This window comes from Corvus moneduloides, chromosome 9, assembly GCF_009650955.1.
Source record: "Corvus moneduloides isolate bCorMon1 chromosome 9, bCorMon1.pri, whole genome shotgun sequence".
NCBI lineage: Eukaryota > Metazoa > Chordata > Aves > Passeriformes > Corvidae > Corvus > Corvus moneduloides.
In genome coordinates, this window is record NC_045484.1 from 12,549,960 (window position 1) to 12,577,426 (window position 27,467).

Consider the following 27,467-nt stretch of genomic DNA (forward strand, 5'->3'; position numbering starts at 1 on the left):
AAGTTGATTTAGAGAGTCTGACGTAAAAATAAGTCCTCCAAGAAGAACTTCTGCAAACAATAAGCTAAAGTAATGCTTCCCTTAAATAACAGAATACAGAATCTTGTTACTTTCCTCTAAGTATCTATTCTTTATAAAAAGCTATCTTACAGAAACAACAGAGAGCAAAGAGAGACTCCTGTCATAGGGGAAACCAAACACTTCAGTGAAGGTTTAAGTATGAACACAAGGGCCTTCAGGTTTGCAACATGAAGGAAACCAGTGCTTTTCCTAATTTCATACACACTCGGGAATGCACTGCCAAAAACTCCAACCTGCTATGATACAGCTACCCAGACATAAGTTTATATAAAATCCAACATGACTTCTACAAAACAGCCCTCATTTTTGCTTCAAGGAAAGGATGATCCATATCTCTCAGGCAGTGGAACTGCACTCTTTGGAGCAAATTTAGGCACAAAATATACCAGTTTGTAAAGTGTAGAACCTGCCACCCATTGCTATCAGCTATCACTGTTCTTCACAAGCAGGCAGTTACTTAGAAGTAAGCATATGGTATACTTAGCTTGCTTTTCTGCTTGTGAACAAAATAACTTTAATACAATTATTTACTTGTAGATCTTCAGTAAAGTATACAGATAAATTTCACCCACAAGCAGTTGCTCTGCGTGCTTCCATTTTCATGAGGGAATGCTTTTTTGCCCTGATAGGAAGAACATACATTAAGAGAAAATGACCTAAAAAAAAAAAAAAAAAAAAAAAAAAAATCGATCTTCTCTGATGAGCAAAGCCATCTATCAGATTGGCAAGTTTCACTTCCAGCAGTAAATACACAAAGCACTAAATTACACAAAGCAGTAAGAATAATACCTTGACCTAACTAGAGCTCCAAGGCCTAGTGCTTAAAGAGAAGACTCAATGTAGATTTTCGTTTCCCTGAAATGGGTTTATGCCTGTTCTGCCTTCAATACAAGCAATAATAAGAGAATAGGGATGTTGAAATCCTCGCTGCATTCTGAAGGCTCGAGCTTCAGAATGCTTTGGAAATTTGGAAAAATTGTAAGAGGCCACGTGGAAGAAAGCAACATTGATTGCAATGAAGAGAACTTGGGAGCAAAGTCTCTCTGCAGTGCCCTACTGATGTCTTGGCCAACACGGGACTCGGGTCACCTTGTCTTCTGCTGGGTTACAGCCTGAGCTGTGAAGCCCAGCCGCCATCTCCAACACACCTGCAACAGTTTATAAATTTGCGGGACGTCTGACGCAGCTGCTGAAGCTGCAGCTACTAAAGGCTGTCACAGGGAAGCATAGCAGTGGCCCTGTCCCTTGTAGCGGCTCCCACAGAACCCCGCTCAGCAGCCCCACGGTTCGTGCAGGCGAAGCCAGCCCGCTTGGGCCGCTCCTGCCGAGCCCCCGGCAGGGCCCGCGGAGCGCGGTACGTACGTGCTGGGGCCGCCCCGCCGCGCACCGCCCTTTCCGCCGGGGCCGCGCCGCCGCGCGGGGCACAGCGAGCCGGCCCCGCCCCGCCGCAGGGACAGCGCGGGACGCGGCCACCGCCGCTGCGCTCCAAGTTTCACATTACACACGATTACCTTGATTCAATAGAAGATTTCGTTCTGGAATACATTTGTTCTCGAGATTTGAGAATGGAAAGTTCTCTGAACATACACTTCCCGCACTTTTTAAAAAAGTATTCTTGTCCTTGAGCACAGCACCACCTTGCTGTCATCCTACTTCGGCGCTTTGAAAATTCACTTGTGGGCCTTTCGTTCTGTACGCGTAGCTCGACACGGGTGTTAGGACATATCACTGTAGAACCATAGAAGCATTTAAGTTGAAAAAGCCCTCTAGGATCGAATGAACAATTACACAGTCCCCATGGGAATACAGCAAATAAGCTAAGAATAATTCCAGTAAAAGCATTTTAAAGTAACCTGCTAAGCCAGTTCATATTGGGAAAAAAACCAGCAAAGATACACTTACTTTGGTTCAGCCGTCAATATTAGTGATTTAGACTGTTGGCAGCTGGAATGACAAAACAAATCTTTTACAGCAGCCAGCTCCCACACCATCAACTATGATTTAGTGATTTATGGAATAACTTTTACTTTAAGTCCACTGGACTGGAATCTCTTGTTAATTAACTGTCATTGTAATGTTTCCCACATGGTTTTCCACTAACCAGCCCAATATGTAGCAAATCCTACTATGTGACCACTGTTACTATCACCCTTCAACAGGGCAAGAACCACATCTATACTATACAGTTTTAACTGCTACTCGGGTTTTAATGACTTCAGTCTCACTAGTAACAGTTTCCAAGTTGCAGATAAATAATACAAGTTAATTACCGAGGAAAAACAGTGCCCAGTTTCACAGTACAAATTCAGGCCAGTGCACCAGTCCTCCTGCTTGGTCTCCAAGACAAGAAGGTCCATCCCACTCAAAACCCCAAAAATAAAAGTCAAAATGAAGAGAAGACAGCAAAATGAAGAGGAAGGGAATAATTTATTAGACTTCACAAGCAATCTAAACATACATTTATGATGCAAGTCTTGTGATACTTAGAGATATATGTAATCTTCAAGACGAGAAAATTTATTCTCTGCCTTACATACTTTAGAAATGCTACTACGCACAGTTCAAGAGTCCTGATGATTACACTGCTTCTTCCCCAGCTTGTGAATACTTGAAAGAGATGGAACACAAAAGGGACCTGGAACATCACAAAGGCATGTTAAAAGTAAGAACTACTAGAAAACAGCAGTGTTATACTGGCTTTTGACAACTAAATTGAAAGATGCTTAGTATTTTAAAAGGTGCTTAATGTCTGTAGAAATACATCTTAAAAGGTGCAGGCTGTATTAATTTTATATTATAGAAAGTTAAACAGTAATGTAGTATGAAACCCACAAGAAACATGTAAGTCACTAGCAACAACACTACCTCAGTGCAGAGAGCAATCTAACAAAACCCAACCAACCAACAAAAAGGTAGCAGTGATTAATAGTTGATTATTAGTCCAGCTCCAAATACTTAATTGCAAGATATTGTTAATTTCCTTCTTTACTCAAAAAAGATGAAGTAAGGAATGTATAAACTAGATCAACTTCAGATTGTTTCTCATAAACCAGGACAACAGTAATCATCAAATGATCTAAAATACTGGTCAACCCTTAATATTAAGACTGCTCTGCAACATATTTTAGCCAACATGTTATTATATTAATATGTATTTAAAGAAAAACAAGGTAACTTGGTCAGTGTGAGCTCAGCACAGCTTCACACAGATCAGCTGGTATGAGCTAGAACTGTTCCACTAAGGAATGGGACCACAAATTAGTACAGTATATGACCTCTGAGGAAGAAGGCGAAGGCCACCTTTTGAGACTAGGAATCTTCATTGTGTCTATTCACACAACACAGACAACTCATTGGTTTCTTTTTACCCCCTGAAAAAGTTTGCTTTTTAAAATTACTAGATTAGCTCAAGGTAAAACACGTTAACTCCTCCCCACACCTACTCTACATGAAAACTTAAGATGCAGTTGAGTGCTACAGGAAACATTGCACAAAAAAGGATACAACAAGAAAGGATACACTCTGCATGACAGTATTACTGCAGTATTTACGCAGGAATGTTTCTAAAGAAGAACAGCAGAATGTGGTTTAATTTTACTTGATTCTCAGTATTGCACATACATAAGTTTATGCTACCTAGCAAAACCAAATATGCCTCCTCGATAAAAAACAGTTCTAACCCTTATGAGATTAAAGAAGGCTAATGAGTCCATCAACTTCATATTCAAAAGTAAATGTGTTTTTTGATAACTTGAACTATTAGGACACCAGCAGATTTTTCCCTCTCCTTCAAGCCATTTTTCAGATTCATTTTATTTCCATCAGGTCCAAAACCCAATCATGTTTCCTTTTAATGCCAGCTTTTAAACCACTTCTTCCCTATGAGGAAGCCAGAGACCTCTCAACATCAGTTTCTTCCACATAACTTTTCTCCCCAAAAAGTTGTATTTTAGCTACAGGAAAAAGTCACTCTAAGTGAACTTGTTTGCCAGTCCATCAAGAAAAAGACATTTCAGCCAGCAAGGAGTTAAACAGTATTTTTATAAACCATATGTATTATTTTCTCAAAAAAAAAAAAAAAAGGATAAAATCTTTGTAGAGAAATAAAAACAAAAAAAAAAAAAGAAATTAAAAAAAAAAACAATCAATCAACCCTAGACTCAAGTTTTTATAATGCAATTTTGTATCATAAATCAGCATCCATCAGAATATTCCAGCAGGAACAGAAAAACAGTCATGTCGCAATAGAGTTCAGCTTAACCATTAGTTGGGAAATGAAACAAGTATTTTTAATTAAACCTCATCGATCCCTAGAAATCTGTGTAACTCCATGGCACACTGTATGATTGCAACATATAAACAGTCACGGTAAGGGAGAAGTTCTGCCCATGGACAGAACACCAGTGACACTTGTAAGATGGTAACTCATGTAAGACTTCCAGGTGCCCATAGAAATATGGCTTTGCTCACTCTGGAAAAAGCTTCTGAGTTGACCATCAACATAGTAACAAATAAGCACCTTGTTATTTTCTTTATGTAATTCAAGTATTTGGCATTTTTAATGCATTCAGAATAAATGTACAAAATTAATTGAAAAGACATGGAATTCCTAGAAAGAATAAAAGTGATCAGGCTTCATCTATCAGGCTCTCCACTAGCTAAAATGCTTCAATTTTTTTTAAATTAATAAAACCTTAGTAATCTTATTAGACACTAGATAACATAAATAGAAGGTCTTTTCTAACAAGAAAAGAGTGAGAAACAAGACTGAAATATTCTCATAATACTTGATCCTAATAGAATACTTATTTCTCTCTTTTCAATGACCAGTATGGAAGAATGCCTATAAAAAAGTGATCTTTAATTTGACAAAATACAGATTTTGCAAACCACAATCATTAACACAAAATAGTAACTAAGACCAAATAGCATCTCAGCTATGAGGGAAACAAGTTTAAATGCAATCTGATTTAAGAAATCCTTAGACAATGGACAGAATGAAGAACCTGCAGTTAAACTAGCTGTTAAAAACAGAAATACTACCATCACAATAACCACACTGTGGGCTTTACAGCCAATTAGTAAAAATCAAAAACATCTGTTCACATCCTTTATTTCAAATTCACATTTTCTTCAGAGTAGCAAGGATCAAGCTCCAGATTAAAAACACACCATGGATTAAGCAGAAGGATTCATAAGCACTCAGCCTAAGATTTCAGTTAATTTTGTTTTAAGCAGAGGCATAACCAGTGATCTCCAACTGTAACCAGAAATTAAGTTCAGTGCCATATAAATTTGAGCTAGTTCATGTATCAGAGGGTGCAGATTGAGAAATAATGCTTTTTATTCTTGTACCAGTTACTTCATATGGTCATTTGAGAGTACACTATGCAAATGTTTTCAGGCCATGAAACCACTCAGTTCAATTAGAGCTGGTTTTGCTTCAGTTACTCTCATATAAATGAAATACTCAGAGAAGGTACCAGTGAGGTAAAGCTACACGGTAAGAAATAACGTTAAATAACAATTAACTTTCTGCTAGAAGCTACTTTCCTCTCATGTTTAAATAATGCCAAAAATCAGGACCTATACATTCCACAACAAAGGAAGCCTTGATCAACGCAACATCAAGCAGCACTTTCTAACAAAATACCCTTCACTACTTCAGGCAAGTTTAAAGGATGCTGCAACAGCACTAAGAACTCATTTTCCAAAGTTAGCAAAGATCCTTTACAGCTAGCAGAAGTTTATTGCTGGAACCAGTTCTTCAGGATCACTTTACAATGTCAGGAATGGAAGGGAAGGAGTTCAGAGGCAACACTTTTCAATACCAAAACCCTGGAAGTTTACTAAAAGGTAAGTGGTCCAATTCTACAGAATTACTCTCTTTAGCTTCCCAGAATAAGGATTAGAGAACCTGACAAATACCCTACAATACCAGGATTACAAAAATATGAGTCTCTGAGTTTTTTAACACAGAAAAAACCAAAGTTTTAAACTTAAACTGACTATACACTTTGCACTCTGTTTTTCTGATATAAGCACACATTTAAGAAAAGAAATTTGTATGGAACATTTCCTCTCCATCATCAGTACTCCTAAAGAAGCCATTAAAGAGACAGTAAATAAAAACAAACAAACACTAACAAAAAAACCCCAGCCCAATTCTTTATTTTTACTTTCAGGCAGAGAGTCCGTACCTTGTGCAGCGTTTTACTTTTTTCTCTTCCCTTCGTTGGCATCCTGTTTTGGTCTAGCTGAACGAGCAAATTGCTGAGATTCTGTTGAGGACTACAAGTGTCTGGTAAGTAGAAGTTAACCAAGAAAGAAAAAAAAGATTACTTCTGCAAAGACATCTAGAAAGTGACCTTTACCTCAATCAATTCTACTACAGTATGAAGTATTGTTGTAACAATAGTGTCTATCAGTCAAGATCAGGACCTCACTGATACACACTACAGAAGTTATTAGAGAGCCTGTCCAGGAGCTTGCAATAATAAGTAAATAAGGAGGACTAACTGGGAATGGGTTAGATGCAAATGGAGTAACTACAGTAGGATAAATGCTTGATATTTACAAATGTCCAACCCAGCACGTTAATTCATAACTTTGATGTCTCAGTATTTGGGAGGAAAAACAGTAAAAGCAGCAGATGCTGGGCTTAATGTGAGTGTAAATAAACTGTGAAATATTTAAGTGAAAAATAAGAAAGGACTCTCACACAAAAAAACAGTGCTATGCAATCAAAAAGTGACAGTTCCAGCTGAAAAACCAGTCTAGAGACCATTTACTCTAATAGGAGCATTTCTTATGTTCTTGATTCTGTAAACACAGACCTAGCCAAGTCTAAAACCTTGTATTTAGTTTAAATATAGTGATCATACAAGCTAAATTATCTTTTGTATTGTCTTTGCAGGATCAAAGAGGTAAGACCAGAGAAATTTGTTTTAAAATAAAGCACTTTTACTGTCCTGTTTTAGGAGAGGTACCGTTATGTTATTTTCAGCTACCATAAAATTAACAATACTACACTGTGTTATGCTGACTGGTTCTCTTAAGGCATTTTCTACTTTGCAGAGCACTATGACAGCAAAACTAGAGATTGGCAGCAAGTACAAAGAATATAAGGTAAATGCTTGAAGAAAAGGATACAACCACCATGGGTTTTTCAAATAAGACATAGCCATTTGCTTCTTTTAGTGCTTTAGCAGCTGCTTTTTCATTGGGAAGTCCAATGAAAGCTTGTCCCTTCATACGGCCTTCTTTCATCAAACGGATATCAAACCTAGGGGCACAATGGAGAAGTGGCAATTACTCATTTTTAACAAACCTTGCAGATTTCACAGTACAAATGTATTCTCATGCTTCAAGTTGGAGAAAAAGCAGAAACAGAAGCAAAGCCTACAAGGAGGAATGACGTCCTTGGAGACCATTTTGCCTGGGGAAACCATTTACTAAAAGGTAATAGACTGCAGAAGGGCAAATTGATGTGCAGTACTACCAAATAGGACATATGCAAAATGATCAGATACACACAATCACCTACACAGTTCATTCTGTGTCACACAGCCAAGAAAAGCAAACCTGAGAATGAAAATATGATAAAAATATAATAAAAATATATAATAATATAAATATATAATAATAAAAATAATAGGATCTTCAGTCACTGTTCATAAAATAATTCTATTTCTTTACTTGTTATAAATGAAGATTTTCAGGTCTAACACTATTTTTTTAATGCAGAAACACAAAAAATGTAAATATGACTATTTTTAAAATCACAGTTTTCAGCAGTGCCATAGAAATTAATTTAAAAGGCTTAATTTCAACCAAGTACCAAATGAACTCACATATTGCGTTCCACCTCCGACTGGAAGTCAACATATCTTCCAAAAATGAACTTGAGATCCTGAAATTAAAGTGTAGGGTGAAGAGAAATGCTAAGAAAAAGCCCTTTTGATAGATATTTAATTTCCTTGTTTACCTACCTTTTCTTGAACTTGTTTAGCTAGATTCTTCACATATATCCTGCAATTTGGATCACCTGGCTCATAGTTTTTGAAAACAGAAAATTTTTCCATTTCTTGAAGACAAAAAAAATAAACCATACTTTAGGTCATTTACTTTGCATATTTGCTCACATATACCTAAGTAAAAAATAATTTAATATACGATCAATTAAGAAAAGAAACATTTAAGCTGTTTGTTGCAACAAATCAAAAAGCTATTACTAGATAATCTATTCTCATAGTTATACCTTCTCTAGAAAGTCTGTTTTTTTCTAGATCCTTTCTAGAAATAAATTCTGATGGTATTTCATCATCCTCCTCTTCAGTTTCCATTTTATCATTTGAGCTTGGAGCTGGGAAAATCCTTCCAAAGCCTGTATTATTGATTTCTTCTGTGCTTGCATAAAGGTCTGAAATTTCAACAAATTACGTAAATGGTTGGTACATTTATTCACAACAAGATCAAGAGCCAGCAAGAACACCATACTCTTTCCAGCAACATTTTAATAGAGCAGACTTTGTAAGGCAATTTGAATACATCTCTAAAAGAGAGTCTTAATCCTTAGTTTGACAAAACCACCTGCTCTGTAGAGTCCTCTACAACCCCATGTAGCCATGGCACACATTAGTTAGCATAAAACTTGCCTTGCTGTTTAAGCCTGTATCCATTGCACTATTTTCCTTTAAAGAAACTGGATGTTACTGTAAAGTACCAAGAATCACATATTGACCATAACCCTCTAAAAAGCCATCACACCTCATTGTTATCATTGCCTAGCATTTTTATGGCAGATAATCAGTGCACCACAGAGAAAGGGCTGGCAATCACTTGGATGCTGCTCTCTAAGAGGTGGAAAAGGAAAACCTGAAATTAGCCTGATAGATTCATTTACACTATAAAATACTGAGAATGCATTTGTAACATTTCCATCCTAACATACAGAAGACAGTGCAATTCACCATAAAACTATAGAGCACATAGGAGAGAGACCTTTAAAATCCTCTGGATCCTTTCCAAAGCTTGTAACATGGGAAAAACAGCAAATGCAAACATGATGCAACTTGGTGTTGAAAGCTCCAATATAATAGAAAAGAATTTCCTGGCATAAATTTCAGCACCCTTCTACACACTGAAGCCACGTGATTTTAACATTAAATACATTTGAAGTACAAACTCTCTTACCATTTTTTTCTTCTTTTTCTGAGTTTATCTGAAGAACAGCTGGGATCTCAGTACTAATATGAAACTCTATTTTTTTATGACCTACATGCTGTGGCTGCTCAAAGACATCTGAAGGTGACAGTACAGGGTGCAAGTTACTGTTTAAAACAACAATACATTAATTAAAGATTCAGACACTAATGAATGCATGGTCAAATACAAGATTTCTTCCAGTTAAATTTTATGCTGTTGTTTACCACAAACACATGTTCTCCATTTCATACATTTCACCCAATAGAGTTCCAGGTGATTAGAACACTGCAAATACAGTAGGTATGTCTGGCATGGGAGCAAAACCAAGAATCACATACCACAGTACAAAACACACAGGCATTTATTAAAAACTTCATCAGTAACTTAAGCATGAAAAATAACTGGCCTTGCTGCTGCTCTCACCTAGTGTATTATATAATATTTATTATATATATTTAACTACTATATATTAAAAAATACATAGCAAATCACTTGGAGGAAGCAGGCAGCTGTTAGTAAAAACACATTCACAATCATTCATCACAACATAGAAATACTGCACTGCTGTCTACTGGGGCATACAACTGCAGTTTCAAAACCCAAACTTATTTTAAACTAAGTCAGTTTCTATTCTTCCAGTATCATACTTTTAACTTTTTGTTTTAAGAAGCAGCCCAAACACTAAATCTAAATTTCTTCTGTCAGAGTTGTGATGTCAAACTAGCTATCTTTTTATGGAAAGGAATTTCTATTAGTTTGACAGGAAGAGAAACAGAGCTTGAATCAGGCACACTTTAAGGTTGTTGAGCAGACTTCAGTTCAAATTAGAGGAAAATTTTGACTTTTAGAGCAATAAAACCAATAGGATAAGTGCAAAAAACCACAAACCTGTGGGAAGTGCACACAGGAACATTCAACATGTCTTTAATTCTTTGCTTTTTTCTAACGCCACGTTTCTTTGTGTTTATTGGTCTTTTAGGCTGAAGGGTTGCTAATTCCATCAACTTGGTCATTCTATTTTACACAAAAACAAAACAAAGTTGTTTACGGTTTATTTGAAAATACTCGTTTTGAAAACCCTCCCCTTTCCTTAAAGCCCTTGACATAGAACTCTTCAGAATATAATTACAGAACTAGCTACCTTAAAACTGACACTGTAACACACAGCAAATCAATACACACAGAGCACTTAAGGACTGACCAAAATCGTAACAGGTTAGTGATGCCCTTCCTTCCCCAAGCATGCTCCTTACTGGGACACTGAAGCTGTGAGAGAAGCTGTGATGCCCCAAGCTGAACCTGATTTTTATAACACTCAACAGGGGTAGCTTTTTCCAAATGATGTATTTTTCCAAATAAGGCATAGGGACTTCCTGATTTACCTCTCAGTTTAGACAGCAAAGAAAAAAGCTGCGTTTTAATTTAGTGTTAGTTTAAAAACTGAAAAACAAAAATACAGCTATGATGTAATTCAGTTGCGAAATGGAAAGAGAATCCTCAGCACAAATATCATCACCCCCAGCAATACCCGCTGAGGCACAAAGAACATTTTGGAAGTTGGTGTGCACATATGATTCAGGCTGAGTAGTCAATTTAGTAAAGATGGGGAGCAAAGAAGACTTCAGAAAATGAACTCATTTCTGCTTCCTTACATCTGCACTCTTCAAGCTGAGCTTTTGTTTAGTTGGGTTTTTTTTGGACATGTGAACAAATGACAATTTGCACACCAATAGGCCACTTTCCTTTTCTTACTGCATTTAAACCAGCATTGTCCTTCTGTACTCTGGCGTTTCTCTAAGCATCTGGAAAGATTTCTACATGCTCTCTCTACTAGATATTACAGCTATATTCTGCAAACATTTACATTTGCTGAACTAGAAGATAGAAAAGTAAAACTACCACTTTAAGCAAGCCCAAAAGCTTGCAAACAACTGTAAAATGCATACCTCTCCTTTTCCTCATCATTATCACTTTCATATTCTGATTCATCCCCACTAGACAGTTGCTCTTCTTCCTCTTCAGGCAAAGGAGGCTCTTCAGGAGGCAGAGGTGGGATTGGGGGGGGTGGCACAGGCACTGGTAAATACTCTTCATACTAATTATGGGAGAAAGTTTAAAAAATTAAACTTTTTAAAGAAAAAAAAATGTATCTTGTTTACTTAATAAAAACAGTCAAAGCAATAAATGATAATTTGACAAGAAGTATTTTCTCAAAGCATGCTTATAGGGATCTAGATGCCTTTTTGGTAAACTACATTACTAAAGAAAAACTTTCCACAAGCAAAAGAAAGTTAGCTGCTTTCTGACGCATAACAGTGAATGTTTTCCTTCTTTGAAGTTGAGGTGATAAAAAACATACAGCAACCATGATCCTGGATTTTCACTTTGCACTCAGTTTCAAAGACTTTCCCAAGAAGAATAAGGTCAAAACAAATGGGTGGAGGTTTAAGCTCCAAAGCCATCTCAGTTTCAATAGTGAACCAACATTTTGAAACGTTCCAGTGCTGCTCCCATAGATGTGTATTTCTTTGTTCTAAGTCCAGTCAAAAGAATTTCTTCAGAAGACGAACATGCACATCATACCCAGTGAAATGCAGCAGGATTTGCAATCCTCTAGAGACTCCTCCAGCTTTTAGAACTTAGATCTCCTACCATGCTGCTAACATTTTAAATTGTGAATCAATTCTACAGTACTGAAAACATATATTTAAAAAGTTACCACGGGAGGGCGAGCAGTAATTGGTCCAAAAGGTGGAGGAAGATTCATTTTATTCATTAGATGAAGTACCTGAAATTATTCAAAATAAGTAAGGTTTCCTTTAAATAAGTAAGTGATATCAGTTCCTTGCAAAGTAAAAATAGCGAATCACTCTCAGGAGGTGTAAATCAGCAGTTTTAATGCTCATGAACAATGTGAAACCTCTACTTGAGATCCAACACTAATGGTCAATATAAGCAACACCCTAACAAGGCTAATAAAATAAGTACAGCATCTCCTCAGAATGAAATTCCAGGTGCTCAAATCACATCTAATGAGGAAGAGCACATCCAGACAAGTCTTCAGTGTCAATTAAGTAAGCTACCTCTGGTTAATAAAATCTCATTACCTCAACATAGCAAAAAACTAAGACTGGTTAACACTATCACAAAAAAAAACCAATTTAATATTTACTATGACAACAGAATTACTTTTGTGGATAATTAAAAGAGGGGAAAAATAGATGGTTTTAATTTTATACTATTTTTTTTCTGTTTTTTACTTACCTGGACATAAAATTTGGGCACACTTGCCAAGGCATTTGCTATATTTGCTAGAATTGCACTTGAAGGTGGTGGATACAAATATTTGAGGCAAGAATTGATGGGAAAGGTGAGGCTGAGGAAAAAAGATTAAAAACAAGACACCTTAACATTACTGCCACTTAATTACTGGTAACAATTAATGATTACTAGAGGCTTAACTATTAATTACATCTGAAGTAACACTGAAATATTATTATTTCCCCTAGAATAGTTTTGGGCCACTTTAACATCAAGGAGTAGTCCCCAATGCATGACAGATTTACTGCGCTTGGGCATAAAGAAATTATCAACCCATGCAGAAGCCTAAAGCAAACAGAAACAATCAACATGTCCAAAACCAAAAGCACAGCATAGCAGGCTGTACAAATATCATAAACTCAATGCTCAAAATGTTCCAAAAATTTACTTCTTCCTGTATGCAAAAATGAAAATGGGGGGGAGGGAAAAGGAAGAAACGTCCGCAAAGACAAGTGAATGGAATTCTGCTGTTAACACCGGGACAACCTCAGCCCTCTGATGCCCGAGAAAGCAATGCCCAGTGCTAGAAGGCTTTTCTGCAATCCACAACTTCATAGCTCAAAGCTATGTGCTAGAAGGCTTGTCTGCAATCCACAACTTCATAGCTCAGAGCACCAGTCACTACCCAACTGTGAGGATTCTAAACTTGAGGAACTGAAACTTCATCTTTATGACACCTCCCACAGCTTTGCCTGTGGAACATACGAGGAAACTAAACTGTTGTTCCACAGTACATAACACATTTCAAAATAATCAGTAACAGAATAAAATAATTAAGACAAATAAAAAAAACCCCACACTAACCCATGGTTTGGTGCAATTCCATTCTCTATTTTAACACAGTTCGGTTCTATCTTCTCTTCTTCTTTCACTGGCTCTTCTGAACTGAAAATTAATTTAGTCTTAATTAAAACAGAGCAAAATTTAAGTATGCCTTATGTAATATATAAAATATGCATCCTCAATAAATATAAAAAATAAGTTAGCACAGGTATTTTTAACATCTTTTACCAATTGTACTACTACAGCTGTTATCAATTCTTCATAGTTAACACATGTGGATAATTACAATAGTGACAGTCTTCTCAAATAAATACTCATGTAGATTTAAGTAAGTCTTCCTATATTCAAACACTCCTGACTTAAATCCACTCACAGTAAAAGAACTGAAATTACTGGTCATGCACTCTGTTCAGAGACCAGAAACTCAAAGGTATTAAATTATTGATTTGTTCCTATTTAGAAAGTGGAATAAATAACTTGAAACCTCTACTACAATACTTTTAGTTACACACTATTACATAGCTTTTATCAGTTATTTACACATTCCACAGGTAATGACACAGTTCTACGAGGAGGAATGCAGTCACTTGCCTATAGATCTGAACCTGTTTGTTAAGACTCCCCAGTGGTTACAATTTATCCTTTGAGTTAGAAGTACCACCAAAGTACCACGAATCCAGAACCTCCTTTCCTTGACCACAAACATTAACAAGGAAATTATTCTTCACATACCTTTTGCACTTGTCAGAGACAGAAGGCTGGCTAAGTACCTGTGCACTCTCCTGCTCCTTTGCAAACTCAACTACCAACGTGTGACCTAAAAGTTTCAGCTGATGCAGTCTTGATAAAGCCTTCAAGTAATTACAGAGAAGGAAAGAAAGAAAGGGAAGAGGACAAACATGAGATTTATTTCAAAGCATAACTGTTTTTCCTTTGATTGGTAAACTGGCCATAGGATGCAGTCCCAGCTGCTTTAAGCTAAGTCTGTGCTACTGTGGACACGAGAGTTCTGCATGGTTTGTGTCTTCACAGCCCCACTTTTCGCAGCATTTCCTGCTGGCAGGAAGGAAAGGGACAAGGCTGCACAGCCAGAACCACTACAGAGTTCTGTCACCTGAACACAGCAGCAGCCTTAACAATCAAGACTTTTCACACAGCCTAGTAAAGCCCTGGGATTTCAAGTAACCAGTCTTTTGTTCCTGAAGTACGAACATGGTAAACTCTCTCAGCAACAGCTGTGAATTTTAAAATCAAGATTCCTAGGAAGATCCAGCTTTCTTCAAGTCCAGAACCCAATAGGCTGCAAACAACTGACATAAGCAACTAATTCACCCCTGTTGACCTCACACAGTCGTTAACTTTTTGAGTAGTCCTATAAAGTGTGGTCTAAAAAAAAAATAGAAGCAATGCAAAAAAAAACCAACCCAAGGTATAAGGGGGAAGATCTGGACCCAGGCTTTTTAACCAGACTAGTATATAAACAGCACTATTAGTATTACCTTTTTGGCATCCATATCCCCTATAAATATGGTAGTTTTCTTATCAAAGTTGGGCATTCATGGCAGACGTGAATTGTCAGTATCACTAGGGCTGACTTTTATGGCAAATACACAATTATGCAGGAGACAGGAAACTATACTTGGTTTATAGTTTGTATATAAATGCACACACATCCTAAACAGGGCTCTGATCAGTCTTGGCTTCTGTAAGCCAGGCTCTATGTGACAGGTTGGATCAGATGACTTCCACAAACCCCTTTCAACCCACCTTTCTTGGGACTCTACAAAAAGTGTTCAAAAATTTCATCAAGTCCTGCAAGCAAATCCTGAAACAGAACTCTAGTACTACATTGTACTGCTTTGTTTTTTCTTAGCACTAAGTACCAGATGATGTGTAGAACATATCAGAGCACTGGCAATTCAGAAAAGCACTTTGCTAAAACATTCAGTAAACTCAATACAAACCTTTGCAGCTGCATTTTCACTGGGAAAGGTAGCAAAAGCAGTATGTTTCTAGAAAACAAACAAAAAAAAGTTATATTTGAATCAAAAGGGTATGAGATTGCATGTGAAACACTGAGCCACAAGCACTTTATTAGTTCAAGTTTACATATTTGAAAGCTTCCAGAGGGTAGTCCTCTAACTCCCATTTGGGGCAAACATGAAGGACTAGAAAACATTTTTCTTATGAATTTAGGAAAAGTACCTCCTGCAGTCAAACTTAAGACAGGAACTCAGCAGTCTGAGGACTACAGGAGAAGCGTTTCTTTTCTAGTGAGCAAAAACCATCCTAAACTGCAAGGAAGTATATAAGGATAAAAAGGTCTAATCCTCTTCCAAACCAGAAAATTTATTTGAGCACTTCACAAAATATTTTCATCAAAGTAACTCCTAAAAGTAATACTATTCCTGCTACAAAAGTTGCAACTATTGTGCTCTGAGCGTTCGAACGGTTTCTAACTTCTTCCCCTAGTTTTCAGGTTTTAAAAGAACATTAGCTTCCCAAATTAAATCAAATCCTCACAGAATACACCCCTCAAAATTAAAATTGTTTTAGCAAACTTCATTACTTCATCTTACCACTACATGATTCCGTACCCAAAATCACTGTAACAAAGTCAGTATATTTGATATCCTATAAAGAAAGCATGACCCTGATAAAATATGCAGGCATCATCTATCTGTAGTTCTGCAGAATATAAGACTCTTTATGAACAGTACTTGTCACCAAACAAATACATCCATATTTCCGTAATTTGGAGGAAGAAAAAAGCAAAACAGAGTTTCGAGAGACACGCCTGTGAAACTGCATCCCTAGACGTGACAAGCGGCCCTTCGGCACTGCTTTACCACAGCCTCACTGCTGGCAGCAAGAGGCAAAGCGGCGGGCGGGGACAGGACCCCGGAGCCAGCCGCTGTCCCGACCGCCCCGCGGGGCTCCCCGGGAGCGGGACCCCCGCGCCGGCCCAGTACCCAGGCTCAGCCCCGCCTGCGGCCCGCCCCGGCCCGGCGCTCACCAGCCGCCCGTGGTCCGACAGGACGCGCACAGACACGGCCCCGAAGTGCTGCAGCAGATCCTCCTTCTCCGCCGCCGTCAGCTCGGCGGGCAGGTGCCGCACCAGCAGCGTGCGCCCGCGCCGCCGCGAGACACCGGGGTGCGGCGGGACGGCGCCCAGCCCCGGGCCCAGCCCCAGCCCCGGGCCCAGCCCCAGCCCCAGCCCCGGCCCCGGCCCCGGCCCCGGCCCCGGGCCGCCCGCGGTCCCCGTCCCGCCCGCCCGCAGCTCCTCAGAGCCCGGCGCCGCCATCGCCGGGCCGGGCAGGGGAACCGCCGCGCGCCGCCAGCACCAGGGCGCAAATCGCGCGAGAACCGAGGCGAGAGCCGCTGCCTCAGGTCTCGCGAGACTGGCGCTCGGCGGAGACGGCGGGAAGCGCGCTGCGGCGGGAGCGGCTCCTCTGCACGGAGTCCGCCTTGGGAAGCGCGCAATGATGCTCCCAAGGGAGAGGGGACCCTCCCCTTCCCCTTTAACGCTTAGGAGCTTGTCTTCAGACCAAGTCCTAATAAGTGTTGCTTTCAAAAGTGCCCTCTCCTCAGCCTTTAGCTGAAGAGACTTCTCCCTCCCTCACGTGAATAGCAAGGCGCTGTGTCGTGGCTGGCACAGGCATTAACCTGCCGCCTCGGGGCAGCAGCTGTGCCTGGCCAGGGGAAACAGCCGTAATTACAACCTGTAACGGGATGATGCAGCGTCAGCAGTGAGGATGGACAGACTCCTGCCACCTACCACTGCAGCCACACAGGCGGCTCCAAAGCCTGCCTTGTTCTGAAGGACATAGGCTGTGATCTCAAAAGAGGGTGAAATCCCCAACCTCGGCTGATGAAATCTCAGCGCTTACCACACCTAATTAGCTGTTTGCTGGCTGGCAAAAGCCACGCCTGCCTGTGTCACTATTGCCACTGGCTGTGGGTTCCACAGAGCCACAGCGCCTGATGCTGCAGTGCAGAGCCTGCAGGACTTGCCCTGGCTCTGAGTCGCTGGAGCACACAGGGACACCCAGGATCTGGCACTGGGCTGGGGTGCGCTGGAGCCAACCACAGAGAAAACATGCTTGGTACCTGGTGAGTAGGGTTGGGTGTTTCTCACAGCTCTCCACAGAAAAATCAAGGCCTTCAGTCCATAAAGTTTTCAAGGCCCCTTCAATTTTCCTGAAGGGTCATGAGAGACCTGGCACTGTGTGCACAGTGCACCTCAAGGGTCTTAGGCCATGCATATTTGGTGACTGAACACTGACAGTCTGGCCACTGTGGGCGGTCATAGTGGTCTCATTAGGTCGATCAGATGACAATCCAAATTCATCCAAATGAGTTTCAGAAGGAGCTGGGTAAAAAAGGATCTTCTAAAGGGATCTATGAGAAAACCAGAAATGTAGGAGCAATTTCTTACAGGGTCTGTTACTGCATTTTTGTTGCTGCCATAAGTATAAGCTAGGAAATACCTATGAACGGGGAAGGTGGAATAATTGACACAATGTGCAAATAGAGCAGTGTATTTTCTCTCTTGATAACACCAGCAGTACTGGGTTTTTTTCTCAGGCTGTTGAAACTTTAAAAGTAACACTGGCCAGCCTAGCCAGTTCTGTGTGTGGCTTGTGGTTTGTATACAGTCCAGAAGATTTTCTGGGATATGCTGGTCAACATGCAATTGTAGCAGATGGGAAGATAACAATTGTAAAAGCAAGCCTGTGGTGGCTGTGCTGCTGCATCCTGTTTAAATTGGCCTGACTTGCACTTCACTCCTGGGTCATGGCTTCAGAGAACTTTTTATGCAGCAGATCTGTGAAACTTGTAGGTAAAGCAAACCTTTCTGTTTCCCTCTTAGTGCTCTAGTACATTCCAGTTATTAATCTGTACATCATTCACCAGATGGTGAAATAATGATATAACTTATATGTTTTCTCCTCAGAACTAAGAAACACTGTTCCCAGTTCTGGTCAGAGAAGGCTGAAGAAAATATGTACTCTTTAATTACACTGAACAATTGACAAGAACTGCTTCATGTGAAGTAACTAGTATCTCATGGCTCTTCATCCCATCTGTTCCTCCTACCACAGAATCTCCCTCAAAAAAAGAGAAAAACTCTTTTGAAGTCTCTTCACCCTGTTAAACCATACTGCTGAAGCTGAACATCTCTAGAGCAGAGGTTTAACATAGTAACCAAGCAAGTCAAGCTGATAAAAAATGTGCATGTGTTTTTTCTAAGACACCAAATGTAAAAAAAGTTCACTTTCTCTCGCCATCATGTCTACATACAAAATATATGAACAATATGTTATCTTTTCTACTTTCCAAGATGTTAAATTTGTAGAGTCTTGAACAGTAGAGTTCCTCAACACCTATGCGTCATGTTTTTGTGTCGAAATCCTCGTCTTATAAGTTCTTTTCTTATACAGAGATTGAATGCAAGCGGTTTAGCGCGACGCTGTCTGTGACAAGCCTGGAGGTTGGCAGGCGTCACTGCAGACAGCCCCTGGTGGGCGGCTTTCAGCAGGGAAGGACGTGCCCCTCAGCCCTAAGGAGCGAGCCCCAGGTTAGATGGCAAGCATGTCGGCAGAGGTGAAAGAGAGAGGGGGGTTCTCCATATGGATTCCACAGGTCTGAGTTTCTTCCAGCACAGTGCAGAGTCCAGGGACAAAGAACAAGAAACACAAGCGGGTCCAGGGATTTTATACTCAAAGGAATAGGCGTGGGGATAAAGGCGACAACCAATAGGGAAGAGTGAGGAGGGAGGAGTCCACAGGGAATTAACCAATGAGGAGTGCTCATAGGAGGGGTAACAGGGAACAACCAATGGGGCATCGAATAACACAGAACTTTCCAGAACCAATACATCATCAGCTAAGGAGATAAATATTCATGCACTTATACATAAAACCAGGAGGGGAGAACAGTAGCCAATCAACTTGTAACAAGCAAATCAAGGAAACAAAGGATTATGGGGACTTGCCCTCACTGCGGAGTTTATCTTAAACGTCAGTGCCCGACCACCAGGCTTTGGATTCTGTTGTTCCCTCTGGGGTCACAGTGGCTGCAGTCACCCTCACTGCAACAGTTTAGTACTACCAGTATGAGTCAGAACTACAGACTCATTCGGGTCAGAAAGGAGGGAGATCCTTTTGCAGCAATCTCTAGTGCCGTCTCCTACTCAAAGCATGGTCAATACTGAAATCCAACCACATCATTCAGGACTTTCTCCAGCCTGGTGTCAAAAGGCCCTAAGGGTGAACATTCCATAACTTGCACAGACAAGCTTTTCCACACCTTGATTAACCTCCTAGTGATTTTTTTCCCCCCTTTTTGAAAGTGACTATATTTGTGTAAGTGTGTGTAACTTCATGAAGGCAAAAATTCAAATTCCAGTTAAAATTTATTGAGTTGGTAAGAACAACAGTCCGATCTGTAACTATACAAACAGTGACTTGCAGAACTGCAGGTTGTACAGCCAGGGCTGTTTGAGTGGTTCTCCAAGTGGAGTCTGCTTTTACTTTTCCTTAATAGAATCAAAATGCAGGTTCCAAATGCTGTGTAGCACTCCAGTTTCTGCAAAGCTTCTAAACTACTCTTGTATGTTTGCATGCAGGTGTGGCTCCATATATATCATTGATTCCAGGGTCTCTGCTGTCATACTAGGCCTGTATTTCTGCATTAGTGATAAATATTTCATTCTTCACAGAATGACTACTTGTTACTACAGCTTAGATCAAATCTGGTTTTCAGCACAGAGGTAAAAAGTAAATGAAATTTGGCATAGCCAGCTCATAAGAAAAATTGATGCTATATCTAAACAAGTTAAGACAGAGTTCCAGACAAGCCTAGATGAGTTCAAGCAAAACAAATCTGACATCGCTCAGTCCGGAGGCTTTGAAAGCCTGTGGCTCTTTATTAATAATGGCAATACTGTACTTACTGGCCTGCAGGCCAACATCCAATATTACCAGGTCATTGTTGCAATAACAACTCTGTAGATCAAAAATATTTGAGTCATAGGCAATATTAGATGTTATTCAAACTCAGTTCCCAAAGGATATTTGTCCTGCCTAATTGCTTGTGAGTTACACAAGCCTAGCAAGGTGTTTGTTTGTTAAGAGTTTTGGAAGCCTCAGGCCAAAATGTTTTGATTACTAAGGTAGAAAAGAAAACCACCAAAGCAGTTTTAAGACACAAATAGCAACACTACTGGGTAAAATTTGATTTTCATGGTGGCAGTTCAGTAACTGTCTTCATATTCATATCAATAGTGTGGTGTAACAAAGTAGCATTAGAACCAAGGCAGCAAAAGACACCGGTAAGGCTGGCAGGATACTGTCTGTTACTGCTGGAATGGTGTCCATGTTACAGAGACTCCAGGCGTGGGCGAGCTGTATTTTGTCAGGTCCTATTGCACAGACTTTGTGTGGCAAGGTTTTGGTAACAAGGGGGTTATAGGGGTGGCTTCTGTGAGAAGCTGCTGGAAGTTTCCCCTTCTAGAAGAGGCAGTGCCAGCTGGCCCCAAGATGGACTCCACCAGTTTTGCCCAAAACAGTTGCTCCCCATCCGTATCTCAGCCCATGAGCCTTTTGTTACATTTCCTGTTTCCCGTCCAGCTGAGGAGGGCAGGGAGAGAGGAGCTTTGGTGGGCACCTGGCACCCAGACAAGGCCAACCCACCACAACTACCTAAGCATACATACAACCTCAGAGATCGCAAAATGATTTTTTGCTAGAAGAGAAAGTTGATATTTAAAGAAGGCTTTAAATCAGCTGAGTGCTTTCCTGAGCATAAGCAGCCATTTTCCTTATGCTTTTAATTTCTCTGTCTGAATAAAATACAAAGCCAATGTATAATCCACTAAGAGTTCTCTTTTTCATATTTGACCACTAGATGATGCTGTGACTCTTAACTGCAAATGATACTGTACTGTTAACATTTTGGTTTATTTTCTAGAAGTCTGCAGCATTTTTATATATGAAAACTTGGTGTTTTCTTTTTCTTACATGCATTGGAGCTGTAAGCACATATAGGTTGGTTAGTTTCTATACAAATCCATATAGATCAGACATCTTAGCAATAGCTCTTTCTGACAACATGGGGAATTTCACGTGATTTTTGAAGCTGTTCTTATATGTTCTCCCTAGATGCAGATGTGGACTGCTTTGAGTAAAGACTTTTGCAAAAAAGAGAAGGTATACTGAGAAGATATTTGAGATACCTGATTCAGGTTTATATTTATATTTCTTTCTGTTTATGTGTCCTACATAGTCAGTTAGAATGGTGGGTTTAGTTTCAGTTTTGGAATTTATTTTTCTATGCTGTAAGAGCATCTGGAATTAAGGAGGACATTTCTATTTAGAAATTATTGCTAAAAAATTAGGTGATCTTACTTATTTCCATAGGCATTATTTCTGGTTCGTGTTTCCATAAGTCATTTCCCACTTTTATATTAGAAGTGCAGTGGTTTGATCCACACTGTTGGGTGTCTTAGCCAAGAGCTCTGTAAGACTTTCACGCATGACACCTTTTACTGATGATCTTCTCAAAGTGGTTTCAAGACCACAGCATTCTTTCATGTGAGCTAATTGTTTCTCACCATTTGCCGTTTCTATGAAGTCCTACAAACACTTTCTAGTTTCTGCAGCAGTTCTTCCATCTTCCTATCAGAAATGTTCATACTATGAGGCTAAATTGATTGCAGCAGACAAAGGAAACATACTCAACTTGCTACCTTCTGTACAGAAATGCTAGAGGTACAGCTCCATTCAGGTGATCCCCATATGTCAAAACCAGAGAAGGAATGAAAACAGGTTATACAATTCAGAACAGCTTGAAAGCTAGGTCAGGGCCAGTCAGTTCCAGCAGAAGAGAACTTTGGAACTAGCTTAACATCAGCCTTTCCCACTTTCAGACATTCATGTAGCACACTTCTGCCAGTCAGAGATCTGGATCTTATTTTCAATATGTAAGCAAGGAAATTACACTCTCTGAGAGGTAAGAAGTACATAAAGCCTGTTTTTCCCTCACTGAAATGGCATCTGCCACTCACACTGGGGTCTGATCAGGAAATGCCTACATGGCACTGCAATTCCAACTTCACTGGGACATTGTTCTATCCACAGCAGGCTCTGAGGTGAGGGATAATTCACATTCATTTTAAAAGTAAGCTTCATTTTTGCAAACTCATTAACAATTATACTGAAACTGAGCTCCTGCCACATAACTGTGCTGACTCTCATTTTAAATGTTTTCACTAATTTACTTTGAGGCAGGCTTGTATAAAATCACCAGGTTGCAATAGTTTTGCTGAATACATAGGATAATACTCATTTTAGTTCCAGGTGTAAGCTTCTTGTCACCTTCAAAAACACCTAATACTGCCTTCCAATAAAAGACAATGTATACTTATATAGGCAACAAGTACCTGAAGTTTAAAATGCCCTTAAAAGTTGTTGAAAATGCTGTGCCACTGGGATGCCAGTGCTAGGGACCCCAAATATCTGGCACATGCCTACACAGCTGCAGTGTCCCTGCAGTAACATATTCTAATGGGGCAGCACAACAGAAGATCTTCTGGCTTTCTTCAGATGTAACCAGAGGCCAGCCTTGGCTTCTAAGAGACTCACAGCAAAGCCACTTGTTTTTCTTCTTCTACCCCATGACCAGGCAATTTGGACCCTTGTCTCACCAACAGTCCCACTGATATCCAGGTACTGCGTATTTATTCCGTATTGGTAAGATCAGCAGTAAGAATATCTACCTGGACTTATTCTGCTCTTAAAACTATGTGTACACAACTGTAAGGACTAAGGTTGATACAAGAGGCTTCATCACCATAATTTCCATTTATATAAAGCTATATATTTCCCAAACTCTGAGGAGTTGTATGTTGTAACAGACTCCTGTTTTATTTGAGTGGCTTTTTTTTCTTCTTTCTCTGTGTTTCAACTCTATCTTTTAATGCTAGTCTCCTTCTACATCTACATCTACATCTACTTCTCCTCTGGCAGAATTTCATAGGTGGGAAGAAGCTTCTCTGCTGCAAAAAGAATTTTCTTTGATAACTTTAAACAAGTCTTCTGGAGATTTATTGACTTGAATTACAGCAGCTCACTTATCACTAAGGCTTTGTGTAAATCACAGAAAAGGATAACCAATTTCATATGGGAATGAAGTGGACTTCACCCACTAAATAGAAGAGCTCAAACAATCATTAATATCTGATGTGTACATCTACACTTAATATATTGTGCCAAGGCCAGCCTAGAGATTGGAGTCAGGTCTTATTTAAAAGGAGAAGGATAAGAGAATGAGAGGACACTATTTTAAGCCAAACAGCAAAACATAAGGGTATATACTAGTGGCTAAATTCTTTCCAGTGCAGAGTGTCTATAAAATTTACTTTGCAGCTCTGCTTCATTTAAGACACAACTATAAATGGCTTTATTTTCCCCTAGGACCTGCTTGTTGTACCCTAATTAGAGTTTTTATCTAGCGTGTTATTATTCTGGTTCTGCTGAATAAGAGCATGTCTGCTTTGAAAGGCTTTCAAGTGCACGCTCTCATAAGTCCACTTATTTTTTCCCTAGCTTTTATAAAACAAATTATTTTTATATTTATATTATGATATTTAAGTATTAGTTAACCCCTCAAGACAAACATTCTTTTTCTAGCTAAAAAAAATGTGGGGCTAACAAAGTTGTTTGTACATTTAGAGCGGTTATTTTTGTAGTGCAGTTGTAATAAAATCTACACGGTGAAGCATGGCATTGTCTTCATCTGTGTGCTTCCAGAATGATCAGAAAGAGGTGTGTAAGTGAAATATCATCATCTTAGTAAAACTTTTTTTCCTATAAATACTTGTCAGACCAGGCTACCTTAGGCAAGGCCGCTCCGTGGAGTTTCACAGAATCCCAGTAGCTGCAGTGAGTGTTACATACAAACTGCTCCCTTTGCCAAAAGCTTCCACAGGCCTGGGGCTGAGCACTCTGCCTCAAGCAGAGCCCTTCAGGAGCAAGCTGGAAGCTTCCCATTAATTACTGGCTGGATTGAAGTCTAAGCATTCAGTATATAGTTCAGATCAGAAAGCCACCAGGAAAGCTGCAATTTAAATTTACTGTACATCAAAGGAGAATGCGCAGATGGCATACTCTGTCTAGGGGATCACTGGAATTTCCTACTCTTACTTCCTTAATTTAGGAGGAAGAAATACTGCCTTTTTAATTACTAAAGTAGCCTTTGCATCTGCTATAGGGATATAGCAGTGAAATGAAATGGTGAAACAAATGGAAACAAGGCACTGTTGAACACAGCCTTGGGAACATGGCAGTCAGAAGGCCATAAAAAGCTTTTAACAATCAGAATGGCAAAGGGAAGATTTGGAAATGTAAAAACACTGACTGCTGTGGTTTGATTCCTGTCATAGAAGAATTTGTACTGAACCAGTACCTGACACTCTCAATTGCTTCACCTAGTGGGAAAAAAAAAACCAAACAAACCCCAGTCTCAGGTTCAGCAAAACACTTGCACCAGAAAGATGCAAAAATGAATAAATTATTTCCTTCATGAGAGAGCTGCTGCTTGCCACTCTAAGAGGAATAAGAGGAAGCTGCTTTGTTGCTACTTCCAAGAGCTGTGCTGAGGCACAGCCCCCCGTCCCTGTGTGGCCATAGTCAAGTGCTGTTGGGGGATTTGGTTTGCAGTGTTTCTTTTCCTGTTGGTGTAATGGTTTTTTTCCTTTTGCCTCATTTTTTGGTGTTGGTTTTTGTGAGTTGTTTTTATTATTTTGATTGATTGGTTGGTTTTGTGGGTTTTATTTTTCTTTTTTCCACACCTAGCCCTTTTGTTGGTAAATTGGTTCATCAGTGTGGAAAATACACCACAAAGCCTGCATGGGTTTCATGAAATCTCCTAGTAATGTTTCTGGTTTGTACACCCTGATGGAAGGAACCAAGTAGCAAATCCTTATTTACACTTTGCATAAGCTTTAGTTAGTAGAGGAAACTTCTCGTCTGCTCTGAAAGAAGCACATCTGTCAAACACTGCATTTACTGCAGAACATTCTTCTAACTTACTACTCGTTCCAGATCTTTAGCCCAGAAATAAACCAAACCAAACCAAACCAAACCAAACCAAACCATGCTGGCATTTTCCTTTCTGTTAATTCAGCAACAATTTTGGTAAGAGAAATTTTACGTAAATATTTTAAAGAGGAAGAGCTCGGGATTTGTACACCTAAGTTTCGGTTTAAGGGAGGGCTTGGCATTTTAATCCACACCCAACCCCTCACTCTTCCTCATTCCTCTAAGTGCAGTGACCTTTCTTGGATTTCACTAAGAGTATATAATAAATTATTACTTCTCTTATAACTCCTGAGATTTTTCTCTCCTTTTCACTTTCTGTAAAATTCTTCTGATGTATTTTGTGAGGAAGCTGCCTGAAGAAGTGCTTGATTTAGGGACAGATCAAGTCATAAATCTTCATTCATCAAGGATGGGCAAGAAGTAGTTCTACTGAAGACAACTGTCATGGATTTCCTAGAGGAAGGAGACGGGGGAATTTGAGAGAGGAGTGAGATCCACAACTAGGAGATCTAGTGAGAACCTGAGAAGAAGGGTTTGAAGGGAAGGGCAAAATCAACTGGAAGCCTGAAGAGATAAAGGAATAGAAAATCTAGAACAGAAAAATACAAATAAAATCTAATAAATATTAATTACCACTGCATAATGAGAAGATAAACTGAAGATTAAGAACAAGCAGAGTAAGCCTCAGTGGCAGCATCTTTGGCCATCAGGAAAGGCACGGTGGGAGCTGAGCAAAACAGAGCAGCCAGGGCACAGCCCCACAGCACCTGAGCAAGGTGAGCAGGAAACCTCCAGAGACAGCCACCACATCCAGCTAAGAGCCCACATCACAGGACAAGTTCACTGATGATACAGCTCTGAGATGGAGGGACAGATTCAGCCCACACACACCAGGATCAGTTCCAGGAGTTGCCAAGCAGGTCCATAGCACTGCAATAGTCCCAGGTGAAGTCTGAAGTCAAGGCCCGAATCAAGGAGCACAGTAGCCAAGTGCAGGTATGACCAGCACTAAACTAGACCAGTACTCCTCCCAGGCCACTGAAGGCCAAAGGCCCAGCTTAAAAACAGCTCCTGGGCCCATGGACAAGGGGTGTGAATGGAGGCTTCAGCTGAGGCTGGTCAGGGCCCTTAAAGCCTATTGGTGCCTTGAGGGCTCTGACACCAAGAAGACATGAGCACAGTGACCTTGGCATCCTGTAATGCCTTTAGAATGTACCATCCACATTCAGGATATGAAAATCCATATTAGAACTAATTTTTACATTTGGTACTAATAAGTACCACACCAGCCAATTTAAAATGAATTTGGTGTGCAGCAAGAATGCTTCAAAGCATCCTAAAAAAATGGAGCATATATTAAATGACACTGACATAAAGATGGCACTAGTAACTGAAACCGCATACAAGTGCAAGTTTTAGTCATCTGTTTTCTTTTGTGGCCTCTTTGTGAACATTACAAGCATACATGCTCTGCTGTGTTCCCTGTGCCAGCCGAGTGCTCCTACTGTCCCACCACATGGGGTTTCTGCTTGCTGGTCTGGCTGCAAGCTAACCCCACCAAGAGCAGGATTCTTTCACTTCCTTTAACATGTGCCTGAGATGCTGCTGTTTCCCTGCCCCAGAAGAGATGTATAACAGAGACCACTTTTTAATAGCTTTTTTTCCTGCATTGGCTTTAGGGATCATGAAGTCAGTCTTTGCCAATAATGCCTCAGATAGGTATCTATGAACATTAATATTTATTGTCATGTTGAATGCAGGGTTTGCAGAGTGCCTAAAGCAGGTGTCTACATGTTAAAATGCAGACAGGGCTGTTCTGAGATAAAAATTATTCCATGCTAATGTCATTTGTCTCTTGGTAGTTGTTTCTGTTTTCCACCAAAGTTGAGCAGATAAATCATATGTTCTACTCATGTTGCAAGCCTTTGCTTCCACTCATGAAGTGATTCTTTGGCCATTAAATGTTAGAAA

At 39.8% G+C, this 27,467-nt stretch overlaps 1 protein-coding gene and 1 long non-coding RNA gene across 3 annotated transcripts; one reads left to right on the forward strand and one right to left on the reverse strand.

Moving 5' to 3' along the window:
• Positions 1-2,489: 2,489 nt before the first annotated feature.
• On the reverse strand, positions 2,490-16,706 carry RNPC3 (RNA binding region (RNP1, RRM) containing 3). 2 transcript variants are annotated; one of them, XM_032117597.1, is made up of 15 exons: positions 16,409-16,706; positions 15,357-15,404; positions 14,125-14,243; positions 13,414-13,494; positions 12,553-12,664; positions 12,008-12,076; positions 11,235-11,383; positions 10,177-10,302; positions 9,277-9,413; positions 8,342-8,503; positions 8,073-8,167; positions 7,935-7,993; positions 7,234-7,366; positions 6,282-6,354; positions 2,490-2,716 (listed from the first exon to the last, which is right to left on the reverse strand). In XM_032117597.1, exons 1-14 carry the CDS (start codon positions 16,694-16,696, stop codon positions 6,295-6,297), a joined length of 1,638 nt encoding a protein of 545 aa, XP_031973488.1. In that variant the 5' UTR covers positions 16,697-16,706; the 3' UTR covers positions 2,490-2,716; positions 6,282-6,294. The 2 variants fall into 2 exon arrangements, with proteins under 2 accessions (XP_031973488.1, XP_031973487.1); XM_032117596.1 differs by having other exon boundaries at positions 2,490-3,644.
• A 77-nt stretch (positions 16,707-16,783) lies between these two features.
• On the forward strand, positions 16,784-24,933 carry LOC116447883. Its single transcript, XR_004241720.1, has 2 exons — positions 16,784-17,505; positions 18,350-24,933. It is a non-coding gene; the product is annotated as an uncharacterized LOC116447883 (long non-coding RNA).
• Positions 24,934-27,467: the final 2,534 nt, after the last annotated feature.